This window comes from Staurois parvus, unplaced genomic scaffold, assembly GCF_062004578.1.
Source record: "Staurois parvus isolate SC_StPar_1 unplaced genomic scaffold, SC_StPar_1.0 ptg000953l, whole genome shotgun sequence".
Lineage (NCBI taxonomy): Eukaryota > Metazoa > Chordata > Amphibia > Anura > Ranidae > Staurois > Staurois parvus.
Genome location: NW_028318749.1, coordinates 469,304 through 486,244, shown reverse-complemented (window position 1 = coordinate 486,244; position 16,941 = coordinate 469,304). Strand labels below are relative to the sequence as shown.

General features: G+C 39.8%; 1 protein-coding gene across 11 annotated transcripts in view; it reads left to right on the top strand.

The window, feature by feature from the left end:
- The window catches only part of LOC149441721 (epsin-1-like), a 119,604-nt gene extending 105,163 nt beyond the window's left edge, over nucleotides 1-14,441 (top strand). For all 11 annotated transcript variants that reach the window (XM_089656971.1, XM_089656968.1, XM_089656970.1 and 8 more), the window contains 2 exons: nucleotides 12,256-12,489; nucleotides 13,023-14,441. In XM_089656971.1, the coding sequence (XP_089513097.1) occupies nucleotides 12,256-12,489; nucleotides 13,023-13,396 (608 nt within the window). In that variant the 3' untranslated portion in view covers nucleotides 13,397-14,441. The remainder of the gene's footprint in view (nucleotides 1-12,255; nucleotides 12,490-13,022) is intronic.
- The last annotated feature ends 2,500 nt before the right edge of the window (nucleotides 14,442-16,941 follow it).

The window sequence follows — 16,941 nt, the reverse complement described above, 5'->3', positions numbered from 1 at the left end:
CAATTTAACAGGTGTACCTAATAAAGTGGCCGGTGAGTATAGATGTCTGAGGTTTAGATAAAACAGGCTCTCACTAAAGCGATTCTACTAACTGACACCTAAGGTGAAACACCCAATTCTAATAGCATGGGACTGAAGTGGTACTAAATTTAGGTGTGTACTTACTTTCCATATGACAAATCTGCATTTTTGTTCATTTAGATTATGAAAATGTCCCTTTTATGTATCATATGTTCAAGTATATGACTTTTATCTATAAGCACTATTTGAAACAAATGCATGTTCAAATATGTGGAAAAACCATTTCCAATTTTCCATATGTGTGTTTTTTCTTTTTTTTTTTTTCTCATTACTGTATGGTGTGTACAGCATGGTTTTACAAAACAATTGCAAAGCTTTAAACCAGCTCCAAACAGCTTATTGAATCCTATAACTATGATGATAGGATCCCCCCCTTCCCCCATCAACCCTTCACCCTCCTTATCCTGCACATCAGCCCCATCATCTCCATTCTGCCATTGTATGGACCTGTATATTAACCACGTTACCACCTTCTCTCTCTGTTTATGATCTGTACAATACTCTATCTAATGCACCATTATCAAACTCTGCATTATAACCTCCTCATTACCAGCATGTTTTTTGATTTGTAAAAATTTGTGGCAAAAATTCCAAATAGGTGTAGTATAATTTTTTTTTTAAATGCTAGTTATCCCCAAAATAGAGCTCCATCTGTATTTTAAAAAAAGGTATACATTTATTTGGGTACATTGTTGCATTAGAGGCTCAGAAAGCTCAAGTGTAAAATTCTTAGTGCTTTCCTGCACCTGCGGAACCGCAGGTGGTGTATACAAGTGAATGGCTGTGCATCACTGTATACCCATGTCTGTGCATGGGATTATCTCCCAAATTGTGAAGCTGTCACATTTGGGAAAAAAATGCTGTACATACTTTCTCAGTTAAACATGAGTACAGCTGCCTACAGCTATTCACTTGTATGGCCAGCTGTACACACCACCTGCAGCTCCCCGAGTGCTGGATTGAGCACTTTTGAATCTCTAAATGCCTGTGTGCATGAGGCCTTATTGTCAGTTAAACTATTGCAGCATTAGTAACTGAAAAAATGTCCTGATAATGGAGGAGTATTACAGACTGGCACACGAATGGTTTAAATCAGCACACTTTCAGAAGGTTTTTAGTGACCCTTGTGTGTACAAGTTCTAACCATGTTCTATAAGCTTGCATGCCATTACTGTTCTGAAAATCTCCTCTCATCTTCTTAGAAAACCAATCCTTTAGCAACCTGCATGGATTTTATCATTAGTCCGTGGATGGATTTTACAGCTGTCCATTTCCAATATCTGCCTCTACTACTTGTCCCCGAGTGCTATCACATGGAAATTAAAGTGGGGGGGATGTCCTCAACAGACAGCAAATAATTGCTTTATATTTGTGAAGTGGGAAAGCGAGAGACCAGCCTTTCTCAACCTTTTCAACGCAGAGGAACTCTTGACATAAATTCATTTTAAGCAGGGGTCCCTGAGATCGGAAAGTTATCTACAAATTGTGATAATTAGTGGGAAGAATGCTCCTTACACTTGTGGTCATTGGGAAGAATTACTCCCTTACAGATAGCTAAAAAGATCAATGATGTTAGTGGGAACTTACCTGAGAGGCACAAATTGTTCAAGGAACTCTGTGGAGGAACCCTAGGCTTCCATGGAACCCTGGTTGAGAAACCCTGTGATAGAGCCTCACTCCAATTTTTATAGCTTTGTTCTTGTGGGGACATTTTGTTAGTTTTTTCTTTTCCAGCGACTAAGGCCACCTTGGGGAAAAAAGTGAAAGAAAAGCTCCTGCAGAGGTCTTTACCTTCCCTACTTGATCCATAGAAAAAAAAAAAGTTTTAGATAGACTTCAACTTTAAAGCTGGCCATACATTATACTATTTTCTTTTTTAATTTCCTTTTAGATTTACCTTCAACTATATAGTGAAAGGGCGTGTATGATTGCCTTCAAATTGAAAGTGTTTAGGTTTGACCTCATATTATATGGTTTTGGTAAGTCTAAAGGAAAATTGTACAAGAGAATTGTATAATGTATGGCCAGAATACCATTCAGTATTGGCTATTGCTGTGTTTTACTAGAGTCTGTATATTCTTCAGGTCTCATGTGTTCCTTAAGGTACTACCAGTGATAACACCTTACTTTATGATCTATTTTGCAGCAGTTGATGCACTGTAAATTTGTCATAACTGCAAAAGGTAATTTCTTATTGATGGTTTTATCTATCATAATGTTTGAACGATATGGCAGGTAAATAAAAACAGAAGGCAGTGAAAAAGTGCTAAAAGCGGCTAGTTGCAAAGAGATGCAGTTAGCTTCGTTTTATACAATTCTTCCTCTTAATCCCTAGATATACAAACAATATGCAGAACTGACCTCATTTAAGATGGATTACTCCTTGGAACAACGTGCCAAAAAGCCCATAAAGAGATGTGTGCCCATCAGCTGGACCTTCCCATAGTAGCCTATATTGTGCTTCTGTGAGTCAATTTTTCATTGTATATCCTTCAACCAAGGTCCTACCAAATACTGACCTTGTAAGTGGAAGGCGGACAAATGTAAGGGTACTGTGAGAAGGCCCAGGTGATGAGTGCAACTCTCTTTACAACGTTCATTCATGGTTCATTGCTTTTGTTTGTGTTATTAATTTAACCACTTGCTCTCCAGAGGATTTAACTCCCTTCTTGACCAGGCCATTTTTTGTGATACAGCGCTTCGTTACTTTAAATGACAATTATGCAGTCATGCAACACTGTTCATAAATGAAATGTATGTCCTTTTTTTTCCCCCCACAAATGGAGCTTTCTTTCAGTGGTATTTGATCACCTGTGCATTTTTTATTTTTTGCGTTCTAAACAAAAAAAAAGGCCGACAATTTTGAAAAAAAAAAGCAGTATTTTTTACTTTTTGCTATAAAACTTACCTAGTAAAATTAAATTTAAAAAAAATCTAATTTCTTCATAAATGTAGGCCAAAATGTATTCTACTACATGGCTTTGCTAAAAAAAAAAAAACCCAATACATGTAAATTAATTGGTTTATGTGAAAGCTATAGCATCTACAAATATACTAGTAATGGCGATCAGCAGGACTGCCGTGGGCATTCTGACACTGGGTGGTAACTGACTTAACTGCCACTAACATCCCAATGACACTAATATAGTGATCAGTGCTGGGGTGATCAAAGGGTTAACAGTGTGCTGTTTTACATGTGCTGTGTGTGTTTTTATTAGGGAGACCTGCTGCTGTGTATTTTTTGTCTGTGCAAAGAAATACACAGCAGCATGTCCTTGCTGGCAGGAGAGAGACCTGTGTTTACACACAGGTCTCTCCCCTGTCAACTTTACCCGATGCTCGGAAATTCCCTGCCGGTACCCGGGAATTGACGTCTGTAGCCGCCAATGGCGGTGCGTGCCCCCCTACCCAGAAATGCAAATCGTGTGTATGTATGTGTGTGTGTGTGTGTATGTCTGTATGTGTGATTTTGTGCAGCCCTGCCCCCTTGTAGCAGTAGTTCTATAGGGTGGCGGGAAAACCGTTAAAAAAAAAAAAAAAAAAAAAAAAAAAAACTGAGGATACTGGCTCTTGCCATGTTCCAATACGTTGATGTGAGTATACAGCGGGTAATATAAGTATTAAGCACGTCACCATTTTTCTCAGTAAATCTATTTCTAAAGGTGCTATTGACATGAAATGTTCACCACATGTAACAACCCATGAAAATGAAATCCATACATACAAAGAAATACGTTCAGAAATTAAGTTGTGTAATGGAATGACACAGGGAAAAAGTATTGAACATGCTAACTGACATTTATTTAATATTTCTTACAAATTTCTTTTTTGGTAATGACCGCTTCAAGACGCCTCCTGTATAGAGAAACTAGTCGCATGCATTGCTCAGGTGTGTCTTTGGCCCATTCTTCCACACAGTCTTTTAATCTTGAAGGTTCCGTGGGCCTCTTCTATGAACTCTGATCTTCTTTCCATAGATTTTTTTTTATTGGATTCAAGTCAGGTGATTGGCTGGGCCATTCTAGCAGCTTTATTTTCTTTCTTTGAAACCAATTGAGTTTCCTTGGCTTTGTGTTTGGGATCATTGTCTTGCTGAAATGTCCACCCTCCTTTTCATCTTCATCATCCTGGTAGATGGCAGCAGATTTTTATCAAGAATGTCTTGGTACATTTTTACATTAATCCTTCTTTCAATGACCTGAAATTTGCCAATACCGTATGCTGAAAAACAGCCCCATGCCATGATGTTCCCACCTCCAAACTTCACTGTTGTGATGGTGTTTTTGGGGTGATTTGCAGTGCCATTCGACCTCCAAATATGGTGTGTATCATGGCATCCAAAGAGTTCAATTTTGGTCTCATCTGACCAGACTATATTCTCCCAGTATTTCACAGGCTTGTGTAAATGTGCAGCAAACTTTAAATGAGCTTCATGCTTTTTCATCAGCAATGCAATCTTGCGTGGTGAGCGTGCATACAGGCCATGGCTGTTGAGTGCATTCCTTAATATTTTCTTTGAAACAGCTGTACCTGCTAATTCCAGGTCATACTGAAGCTCTCCACAAGTGGTCCTTGGCTCTTGGACAACGCTTCTGATAATTCTTTTCACTCCTCTGTCAGATATCTTGCAAGCAGCATTTGGTTGTGGCCCGTTTATGTTGAAATGATGATCTTTCCATTTCAGGTTTATGGCCCCAGCAGTGCTCACTGGAACATTTCAGAAGTTTAGAAATCTTTCTGTAACCAATTCCATTAGTATGTATTGCAACAATAAAGCTGCGTAGGTCTTGAGAGACCTCTTTGCTTTTACCCATCATAAAATGTTTTTTGTGTGACACCTTGGTATTGAGACACCTTTTTAGAGGCCATCATTTGAGACTGAACCAGTTGATATTAGTTTGCACAGACAAGGGGCAGGATTGCTTTCTAATTACTGATCGATTTCAGCTGGTGTCTTGGCTTTCCATGCCTTTTTTTGCACCTCCCTTTCTTCATGTGTCCAATACTTTTTCCCTCTGCCATTCAATTTTATTACACATAACTTAATTTCTGAACTTATTTGTTTTGGTTTCTTTGTATGTATGGATTGCATGGGTTGTTACCGACGTGGGGAAAATTTCATGCCAGTAGCACCTTTAGAAATATTTACCTAGAAAATTGACGTGTTCAATACTTATTTTACCCGGTGTATATGAAGATATGTGGGTCATCCCAGTAACCAGGTATCCAGAATTTTTCTACGTACCATGGTATGCATTTTCAGCTTATATAAATAAACAGACCTTTCATGGAAATTGCGGTCCAGGTGAATTTTTTTGGTTATTTAATTATGAAGACCGTTTTGGGTCTGTAGCAGTCCATAGGCAGGATATAGAATTTTATTTATAATCTCTATATATATCTATATAATCTATATATATATATATATAATCTCTCTATGTGTGGCTTTCAACTTTTTTTTTTTTTTTTACAAATAAGTATCTGAAAAGTGTGGTGTTTGTATTCAGCCCCCTTTTACTCTGATATTCCTAACTAAAATCTAGTGCAACCAATTTCCTTCAGATGTTACCTAATTAGTATATAGTCCATTTGTGTGTAATTTAATCTCAGTATAAATACAGCTGTTCTGTGAAGCCCTCAGGGGTTTGTTCGAGAACATTAGTGAATAAACAGCATTATGAAGGCCAAGGAACACACCAGACAGATCAGGGATAAAGTTGTGGAGACGTTTAAAGCAGGGTCAGCTTATAAAAAAATATCCCAATCTTTGAACATCTCACAGGTGAAGAAGGTGCTCTGGTCAAAAGAGGCCAAAGTTGAACTTTTTGGCCTAAAAGCAAAATGCTATGTGTGGCTGAAAACAAACACTGCACATCACCCTGAACACACCATTTCCGCTGTGAAACATGGCATGTTGTGGGGAGGCTTTTCCTCAGCAGGGACAGGGAAGCTGGTCGAAGCCAAATACAGGGCAATCTTAGAAGAAAACCTGTTAGAGTCTGCAAAAGACTTGAGACTGGGGTGGAGGTTCACCTTCCAGCAGGACAATGACCCTAAACACACAGCGAGAGCTACAATGGAATGGTTTAGATCAAAGCATATTCATGTGTTAGAATGGCCCAGTCCAAGTCCAGACCTAAATCCAATTGAGAATCTGTGGCAAGACTTGAAAATTGCTGTTCACAGATGCTCTCCATCCAATCTGACAGAACTTGAGCTATTTTGGAAAGAAGAATGGGCAAAAATGTCATTCTCTAGATGTGCAAAGCTGGTAGGACATCCCCAAAAAGACTTCGCTGTAATTGCAGCAAAAGGTGGTTCTACAAAGTATAGGGGGGGCTGAATACAAATGCACACCACACTTTTCAAATATTTATTTGTAGAAATTGTTTTAAAACCATTTATCATTTTCCTTCCACTTTAGAATTGTGTGCCACTTTGTGTTGGTCTATCACATAAAATCCCAATAAAATACATTTACGTTTTTGGTTGTAGCATGGCAAAATGTGGAAAATTTCAAAGGATATGAGTGTGTGTGTCAGTGCGTCAATCTCGAGTTCCCTCATCCTTTTTATAGTTTTGGTTGTTTTTGTACTGTTTCTTTTTTTAATTAATATACATGTAAATCTAGAAGTATTACTTTTGTTCAGTCTGTATTATGATTGCACGGGACTGTTTATGATATGAAGTACCAATACAGCAGTTCATATAATAGTTCATATATTCCAGCCTGAAAAAATGGAAATGATCCAATAATGTTCCAGATCACAAACGATGAAATAAGAGAAATTAGTGAGGTTGTGCGCTTACCACAAATACACACAATATGAGCATTGTATGTAATTAACAGCAACCGGGCATCATGGTCTGGTCAACAGCCTGGGCACCATCTGGTCATATATGGACATCTGGGTCACAGGTACAACGCTGTCCAGGCCCCTTCTGGCTTTCAAATCCAAAACGCCACCTTGCATAAGCTCATTACAAAACGAGCCGGGAGGCAAGAAAGCGCTAATAGTAAAGTACGTTTATTTAAGAACACAAGACAAAAACCAAGCAACCAGGACTCGCATTGATATAATATAAATCCAAGCCCACATAAATCAGCTCCCTGGTGGTCAGTGGTTCACTCAACATGCAACGCATACAGATCAAAGGTCAGGTGAGGTAGCCAGGTCAGGTGAGGGAACTACCTCACCTGACCTGGATGAGTATATTTTTATTAATACTCACTATACTCTATGGCTTTGTATTTGTGATACCACTGGCCACCAGGGTCCTATCGATTGGCCTTTGATCTGTATGCGTTGCATATTGAGTGAACCACTGACCACCAGGGAGCTGATTTATGTGGGCCTGGATTTATATTATATCAATGTGAGTCCTGGTTGCTTGGTTTTTGTCTTGTGTTCTTAAATAAACGTACTTTACAATTAGCGCTTTCTTGCCTCCCGGCTCGTTTTGTAATGAGCTTATGCAAGGTGGCGTTTTGGATTTGAAAGCCAGAAGGGGCCTGGACAGCGTTGTACCTGTGACCCAGATGTCCATATATGACCAGATGGTGCCCAGGCTGTTGACCAGACCATGATGCCCGGTTGCTGTTAATTACATACAATGCTCATATTGTGTGTATTTGTGGTAAGCGCACAACCTCACTAATTTCTCTTATTTCATAGTTTGTGATCTGGAACATCATTGGATCATTTCCATTTTTTCAGGCTGGAATATATGAACTATTATATGAACTGCTGTATTGGTACTTCATATCATAAACAGTCCCGTGCTTATTATCTGTTCTCTAGCGCTACATACCCCATTCATAGTTTATGTTCCAAGGTAATGAGGATTACCCTGTATGTTAGCTGCTCACCTGATCTGTTTGCGCTCACTTACCCACCCTTTATATCTGTATTATGATTGGTTGTCTGACATGTATGTTGTATGGAGATATTCGTTCGATTGATAACGTTCTGTCGCAGTCTATCAACTTGCCAGCGTTGAAATTGATTGAAAGCTCATTAGTTCAATTAAATGGCAGGTCTGTGTTGTGTTATGTTTCTTATTCAGTTCAGTCATTTCTGTTGTATCGAATGATCGATTGAATGATCGTATCGATCTGTATGTATAGTCACCCTTTAGACATTAGGCTTGTAAAACCACTGTGTTATTTCATTGCAAGGAAATCAGGTAAAAATGGAAAAGGGAAACCTGTGCTGATGATAACTTTATAGGCTTTTTCTGACCAAGGGAGACTGTCCCTCGGAAAAATTGTGCTTCTGTTCTGTACACTTCACTGTTTATTTCTATAGCATTTATCTATCTTAATATGCACGTAAGTCTAATTGTATTTTTTCTGTTCATTTTTTTTTTTGTTTTGTATTTTTGGTGAGTGGGCTTGGGAGCTTACTCCCTCATTAGGATATTTTTACATTCAAAATTGCATAGGCTTCCACTGATGATTTTCTTTTTGCTAGTTCCTGCCTATAATAATCTATGGGATTTAGTACTATGAGAGGCTGACCTTGAAAATGATGTAGATCAGTTCTGATTTCACTTTCTGTATACTTGATTTGGGTCACTGACCCAAAGCTAGGCAGGTTGAAATACAAAGAATCTCAGTTCATAGAGTGTCTTTGAAAATTGACCAGTAAGCTGGAAAAGTTTCCCAATCTGGACATAGGCAATAGCTGTAAATGGTAAGCATACTGTAATGTCCTACCACTGCCACCTAATGTCAGGGAATCATGTTCCCTGTGACTGCAATGATTACAGGTGTTCCTCGGTTTACGAATTTAATGCGTTCTCAAGGACATTTTTTATTGCGTAAAATTTGTAAACTGAAATGCGGTTTCCCATAGGAATACATTGAAAACCAATTAATCCGTTACGGAGGTCAGAAGAAAGTTTTAAATAGTCTCTGTCACTATAGGTCAGTGCCAGTTTTTAAATGTAATTACCGGCTTTTCTTTTTCTTTACTATAGCTTAGAGAATCAGCTGTCACTTCCCCACCAGCTAAAAGAAAGCATGTTTCCTTTTTAGTTTAGTTCCCAGAGTTAAAAGAAACAATGTTTCCTTTTTAGTTTGCCGAAATAAAAGAAACTAAGTATCCTTTAGCTCCGGGGAAAGTGACAGCTAATTCTGTGAGCTATAGTAAAGAAAATAAAAAGCCGGCTATTGCATTTAAAAATCGGCACCGACATACACTTCGTATTGCGAAAAAAATTTGTAAAACGTTTGTAACCCGAAGCATTATTTTCAGTGGATTTTCATTCGTAAACCGAAAATTACGTCAACATCTTGGTGCCAGCCGCACATTTGCGTGCAATTAAGAAAAATGTGCTGAGAGCGCTCCCAGCTCACGTGTCCGGTACTCACAGAAAGGTCCCAATCTCCTCTTTCATTCGGGACCTTTCCCGATCATGTGAATCATGGCGGTCACAATGCCCTAAACCCCGCCTCGCCTCCTGGCTTCTTAAACCCTTAAAGGGCTGGGAGGTGCCAGCGCCAAGGGGTTAACTGAGGTGTTCAGAAACCGAGGTACACCTGCACATTGTTTGGCGGAGAAGGAATGAGGTGAATGCTTACTTATCACTACCTGCAATACTGTTGGCTGCCACTAGAGGGACCAAAATCTAGCTGGCTGAGCACACAGGCGGACAAGAATTTTGTATACAATCTGGTGCACTCTTCAGACTGGGGAGCAGTCTCACATACTTTAGAAATTTTCACCAAGCTGTTCTGTCAGAATCACTTTGCATACTGTTGACGCGCACATCAGAGCCACACAGTTCAATGTCATAAAGATTAACAGTGAATTTATGCCGAGCATACAGACACTGGTAACACAATGCATTCATCTCTAGAAGTATGAATTCATAGCCTAACACAGAAACTTTATTTTTTACCATTTTATATCCTTAGTTGAGCAGTGCATAGAATTGTGTACAAAATTCTTATACAAAACAGGAAAAGTCTATTTGCTATGGAATTAAAAAGGATCATACCAGAAATAAACCCGATCGTTTCGGGCAGTATTGTTTTATCATGCTGGTGGGGAGCACACTAATGCATACTACCGAAATATTCTGTGTTCCAAACAGGCTTCATACGTATTGGCCAGATTATTTTTAATGCTGCTCAACATCTAGATCTAGATATGGATGTGGGGCGCACTCACCTTTTGGGGGTGTTACCTCATCTACGGGAAGGAGACGGTCTAGTCTCGCTGATGATTGGGTCAGAATTAGGATTTCCAGCACTACATGGCGTCTCAGTCTTAGCAAGTGCAACAACATGGCTTCTGCAAATGAGGCCCATAAGTCATTTAGTCTGTCCCTAGGGGGTTCTGTGCCACCAGGACATACTAATATTCTGGATTTTACTAGAATAGAAGCATGACCTCTCTGATATTAGGAAATCTAATGCTGCAGCAGACAGTCTAGTGCCTCCAGTATGGGCTGACCTTGGCCCCCTGCTAATTCTGAAGCATTCCTTCAAGGGATGGTGAGGTGGCAGTTGTCTATACTCATTTGCATTGAAGCTTGATGGAAGCTTGATTGAAGCTGCTAGCTTCAGAATTGTCAGTAGTCTTCGCAGTGGGCTGATCGCTGTACAGCCTAAGGCAGGATGTTGGCTCTTAGGGTTCATGTACACTGCAGCTGATAAACTCACATTCAGCACTTTTTTCAGCAGCCCCTGAACTCACCCTAATGTTTTTTTATGTGTCCATGTACACATCTTCGTTAACAGGCATTTGAGTTGTCAGCCATTTTTTTTAACGCAGAAAACTTGCGTTCAGCAGTCGATTTTTATCAGCGTTTCAAATGCAAAACATGGCAAATCGCGTTTATAAGCAGTTGTGTTTGAAATTTTTTTTCAACTCTTCCAGTTCCCGATGCTATCCAGAGCCTTTTTTTCATCATGAAAAAGCATGCAAAGTGTTTTCAAGTTGCACAGATGGACAAAACCCTGAACACATGATGTTTCTACCAAGCTTGTCACACATTGTAATGACCAATTCACACCTCAGACCTCTCCCACCCTTGGAAACAACAGATATGTTAATGACCATTCACACCTCAAATTCCTCATGAAGACCCCCTGCCAGTTGGTCCTTATGACTCCAGCCACCAGACACCTTTCCCACCCTTGGAAACAAAAATGTTAATGAGCAACTCACACCTAAGCTAATCTCAACACATACTGCTGTCTCTGCTTCTGCTCTCTGTATTTCTCTGAAATAGTTAATAATTTACCACTTTTTAGTACATTCTTGGCATTTGGGAGGTTCTCCTGTGCTTATCTTTAAAAAACGCTTCTAAACGTAAACGCGTTATGCAAACGCGGCTAAACAGACGTTTTTTTAACCTACGTTTTCCAGCAGTCAGTTTCCATCGTTCAGAAGTGTCCCGTGTACATGGGACCTAAGTAGGAATCCCACTTGGGCCAGCAGGTGAATTTTTTTTTTTTTTTTGTTCCATGCCCACCATTATAGCTGGTCATAAGCTGCTACAATCCTTTGCGCTCCCTTTTAGATCCGGACAGAACTGATGATGTGTTATGATGAACAATCGATGAGGAAAATATTTCCGATGATTAAATTATTTCTTCTTGTTAATTTTATATAATTTTGAATGTAGTAGTAACTGCTGTCAGTGCTTAACTTTCATCCTGGAAGAAGTATAAACTTCTGAAGAAATTTTGCAGTAAAGCTGATTTTTCTTTTTCTGTACTTTAAGTCTGAAGAAAACAGTGCAAATCCACATTTCATCTGCAGCTCCCCCTGCTAGTGAAATGTGGTATTACAATGCTAAGCAGATGCTCTGCCTTTTGTAAAGGGTTGTCAACGTGGTAACCTGTCCGTATTACAAAAGCAGAAAAGAGAATTTGAATTGGAAGTCCCGTTTAATGCTAACTAATTTTGTTTTATAGGTCATTTTGTTTAGTCAGAAATGGATACTACAAACCTGACAGTAAACTACTAACTTCATTGTATACTCTTGGCTCTTCATGCATTTCTTTCTTTTCATCCTACATTGAACAGTCTGGTGCTAGGAAATCGGTGGTTTTTCAAGTTGGCATGTTCATATAGAACATTTTATTTATATTTGTGTTTCTCTTCCAGCTACAACTCAAACAACCATTCTCAATTTGGTTCTGTTTCTATTTAACAGGTGAGCTGGATCTTCTGGCTGGAGAAGTTCCAATGTCTCGCTCCCTTGGATCAAGGAGTCCTGATGCCTTTGACATGGCAGCAATGAGCAGCTCGCTTTCAGAAAGTTCCAAGCCAACCCGGAAAACACCAGAATCTTTCCTTGGGCCTAACGCTGCCTTAGTAGATTTGGACTCCCTTATTTCAAAACCCACAATACAAAATACAAAGACCTCCAATCCCTTCCTAGTAACAGGTGAGTGACTTGGTACTTGAGAGGTTAGTAGTCCAGTACAAAACCAAAATACCTAACCAGCTATTGACTGGCCTGTTTCAAATATTAAAATGGTCCTATTGTATTATGTGAAGTAAAAAGGTCAACATTCCCACTGAAGTTTTCTTTAACATCCACTTCTTTTGAACCTTCTTTTTTTTTTATATTCTAAACCATAGTTACAGATAACTATATTGTACATTCGTACATGCAGCAGCCTCCTGGTGTTCCGATGATGTTCTGATGTTTCTGGTACGCGTTGAAGCTTGCTCCACCCCTTCATGCCTACTTATTTCTAGTGGTCTGTGAGGAAGCCCATTGTACTAATGGGCTAGTAGGAATGCATGGAAAACTAGGCAAGCTGAACACATCTCAGTATCAGAGCTTTGTTTGTCAAATCAGCCTGACTTTTGGCTGTATTGACAGGGACTTGGAGGCAGCTGCAATTGTTTTCTTCAGTTCTTCAGTAATGTATGTGTTCACTTTTTTTTTTCATTTGTTTTGTTTTATCTTAGGAGCACCCAGTTCGACCACAACAAATCCATTCCAGAGCAACCAACAGTCATCTCTTACTTTGAACCAACTTCGTGCCAGCCCCGTGATGTCAATGGGACAGCCAGTTACACCAGCTGGACAAGCACCTGCAGCAATCCCATTTAGTTCTGTCCCCCCCATGGTGTCAGTATCCCCGTTAGCCCCAGGAATTCCTTTAGCCAATGTGTCACCAGTGGTTGGAATGAGTGGCCTCCCAGCTGCGGCGGTGCCTCCTGGTGTACCTCCTATGAGCTTGCCTACTATGATGCCACCACAGCAGTTGGTGACACAGCCCATTGTCCCCAATCTATCTTCACAAGCTGTGACGAGTGCTACCAATCCTTTTCTGTTGTGAGCTGTGGAATTATTGAGTTTGTAATGGCAATGACCAGGGGAGATGGGTCAAAAACTGGCATTTTCATGCTACTACCACAGAATGTCCCTGTCCCCTAATACCATCTTTTGTGGCAACCCTATATTGGCAGCACACTTGACTTTTGGTGTCTGCTTCCTTTTCACTGTGCCTCTGAATACCAAGAAATAGTATTTTGCCCTCCCCACAGTACTGCTAAAGATGTTTAGATAGAAGACCATAGATTAATTCTTGTTTTCTTGGTTAAATCAATAGTGTTATGTCGGACTTGGATGTCCGTGTTCTTTCCGTTTCCCACCCTTCATCCATTTGCATTAATAAAGCAGCACTTCACAGTGAGGTTAGTTTTTGTTTGCTTTTGGCCTCGTAGCAGTTCCAGGGTCTTGATTTTTCAAGCAGAGTGTTACTTGCTTTGAACATCTGTTCTTTTCTACATACAAAAAAAGTGTTTTACCGACACTATTTTACCTCCATCTACAACCCGAAGCATTGCTGCATTTCAACATGAACTCATGAATGGAGTATTGTTCCTTTTTAACTCGATAGGAAAGGCGTCTCTGCTGTTCTACATGTAAATATTGCACCTCACTCGAGCACTTCTGTGTTACTGGACCATGATAGGATATTGCCCTACTTAGAAATGTGTTATGGATAAAACACTAAAAATGGAGCTCTTTAAATTCCAGATCCAGCTTTCTGTTGAGAAGGGGGCTATGAGGGAGGGGGGGGTCTCCGGGGTATGTTGCCATGATAGCAGGATGTTTCCTATTTATTAGAATGAATTTGTGAATGCTGATTAAGTGGATTTTTAACCCTTAAATTTCTTCCACTTCTTTCCTATTTCCCATTACAAATCAAATCTGTGATGATGATTTATTTGATAACCACTTAATAAACTGATGGCTTTGCTTGGTGTGCTGTCCATCGACTCCTATTCAGTATATATTATATATTTTTTGCATTTGTTTTCCTTCCTTCTAGAAGCGAGAACAGTGTTTAAATAAAATCAAATCTGGGAAAGCTTAAACTATACTTGCTTTATTTTGTTTGGGTAATATTGCTTTTTAATGTGATGACAAGAGTATAATCTAAGTGCATGCATTTTTTTCCACAATTAGATTTTTGCATTTCTTTGAGAGAAGCCATGAAGTACACAGAAGAAAAATATATTTGAGAATGGTTTTACCTGTCTAAGGATATGAATTGCTGTCCATTTTTAATTTTCTGATGTACACAGCATAACCAGCCTGCAGACCTGACTTTTCTCTACTGCAGTTAGGAAATATACCGAAGTAAAAATATATAGGTGCAGCGCTAAATGATAAAACATCTAAATATACAACAAATAATATATGAATAAGTTCAATAAATAAATCTGTGCAGGCGGGAAATCCAAGGGTAGTGAAATCAGCAGCAGATAGACTTGTGACACCAGCCAATAATAAAAGTGCGCACTCACCGGAAGCGCATCGGTAATGCACATGTAATATAGTGGCCACCAGGGTAACACTAGGTAGGCAGGTGAACTTCCCTCTATGGTCTGGTCGTCTAGCCTTGGGAATTAGTAGTAATCTGCTGGATCCAGAGGTCCCCTTAAGGATGGATTAGGTGCTCAGCCTGAGTACAGGGCTCCTTTCCTCTGGTTGTAGAAAATCTCTGGGGGTTTGTTGCAAGCTTAGTAGCTCCATGAAGGAGCCAAGAAACAGGTACCATAGTGTAGTATGCTTGAGTATTTTATTATGAATAAAGTAAAAGTGCAGGGTAGTATTGTGACATCCACAGTAATGCAGAGTATGCAGCACTAACCCTAAGAAAGATGGCCGCCGGGCTTCCTCGTAGCTCCGGCGACGTCACGCTCTGTTTGGTTGCTACCTAGGTCTTGTCCCTGCCCCTATCTGTGATTGGTCCATGAATATATTCTTTAACACAAGAACACTGCAGAACAACTGACTGGCTCCTTTTACAGTTTCTCCCTCTTCCACTCTGAGTCCTGTGACATGGGTTTGCAAAGGCTGATACTAGATCCAAATCCGTTACTTACACTAGTTGCTATTAAAAATACACTTAATGATTTTACTTTTACAAAGATCTCTCTATACAGTGAATATTTTTAGATTTACAGTCTCTAAGAAAATGTAATTATTTCATTTTATGCACCAAAACAAACAGCTAAAAATACACTGCTCAAAAAAAGTAAAGGTCAGTTAAGTAGCAGAGGGGGTTATTAATCAGTTTAAGCTGTGTTGGTGTTCATGAAATTAACAGTTGCATTATATGGGCAACAATGAGACCATGCCCAAAATAGGAAAGGTTTTACAGGTGGAGGCCACTGACATTTTTTTTTCCCTACTCTTTTCTGACTATTTTTCACTAGTTTTGCAGTTGGCTAGGGTCAGTGTCACTACTGGTAGCATGAGGCAATACCTGGACCCTACGTGCCATTGCCAGAAGGTTTACTGTGTCTCCCAGCACAGTCTCAAGAGCATGGAGGAGATTCCAGGAGACAGGCAGTTACTCTAGGAGAGCCGGACAAGGCCGTAGAAGGTCCTTTACCCATCAGCAGGACCGGTATCTGCTCCTTTGTGCAAAGAGGAACAGGATGAGCACTGCTGCCATAGCCCTATAAAATGACCTCCAGCAGACCACTGGTGTGAATGTCTCTGACCAAACAATCAGAAACAGACTTCACGAGGGTGGCCTGAGGACCTGACGTTCTCTAGTGGGCTCTGTGCTCACTGCCCAGCACCATAGAGCTCGATTGGCATTTACTATTGAACACCAGAATTGGCAGGTCCACCACTGGCGCCCTGTGTTTTTCACAGATGAGAGCAGGTTCACCCTGAGCACGTGACAGATGTGAAAGGGTCTGGAGAAGCCTTGGCGAATGTGGACATTTTTGAAAAAACTATTTGTCCAGGGACTAAATCGTGGCCCCAATCTACTTGTCCAGCTAAGCATTTTTTTTTTTTTTTACCAAAACCGTATTTAAATCAAAGGTGGTTTTAGGAATGTCTGTGACTTTTAAAAACAAAAGAGGCTTTATGGCGACTTAAACGTGTAATATTTTTAACATTGCTCTGTTTATCTCCCCCTCCCTGCTGTCTCCAGCACCGCACTCGGGGACTAGCAGGGAGGGAAGAGACCTTGCAATGTGATGAACGATTGGCTGCTCGTCAGGAAATGGTGGGTCAGGGCTTATACTCTATCCCTTTTGCTGCCAGAGCAGTTTTTGCGTTTTCGCTACCAGAGCTGTGTTTGTATTTTTCGGACACGTTTAAAAAATAATTTTAGGCCTGAAGATTACATAAAACCCCCAAACATTATATATATATTTTCTGAAAGCAGAGACCCTAGAGAATAAAATAGTGGTAGTTTTAAATTTTTTTATGTCATGATTTTACTGCGAAATTTTAGTAAAAAAATACAAGCAAGTTAATTTTGGGGCACAAAAAGCAATAAATTACCCTATTTTTTTGTAAAATATAAAAGATGAGGTTGCAGCACGTAAATAGATATCCAACTTGTCA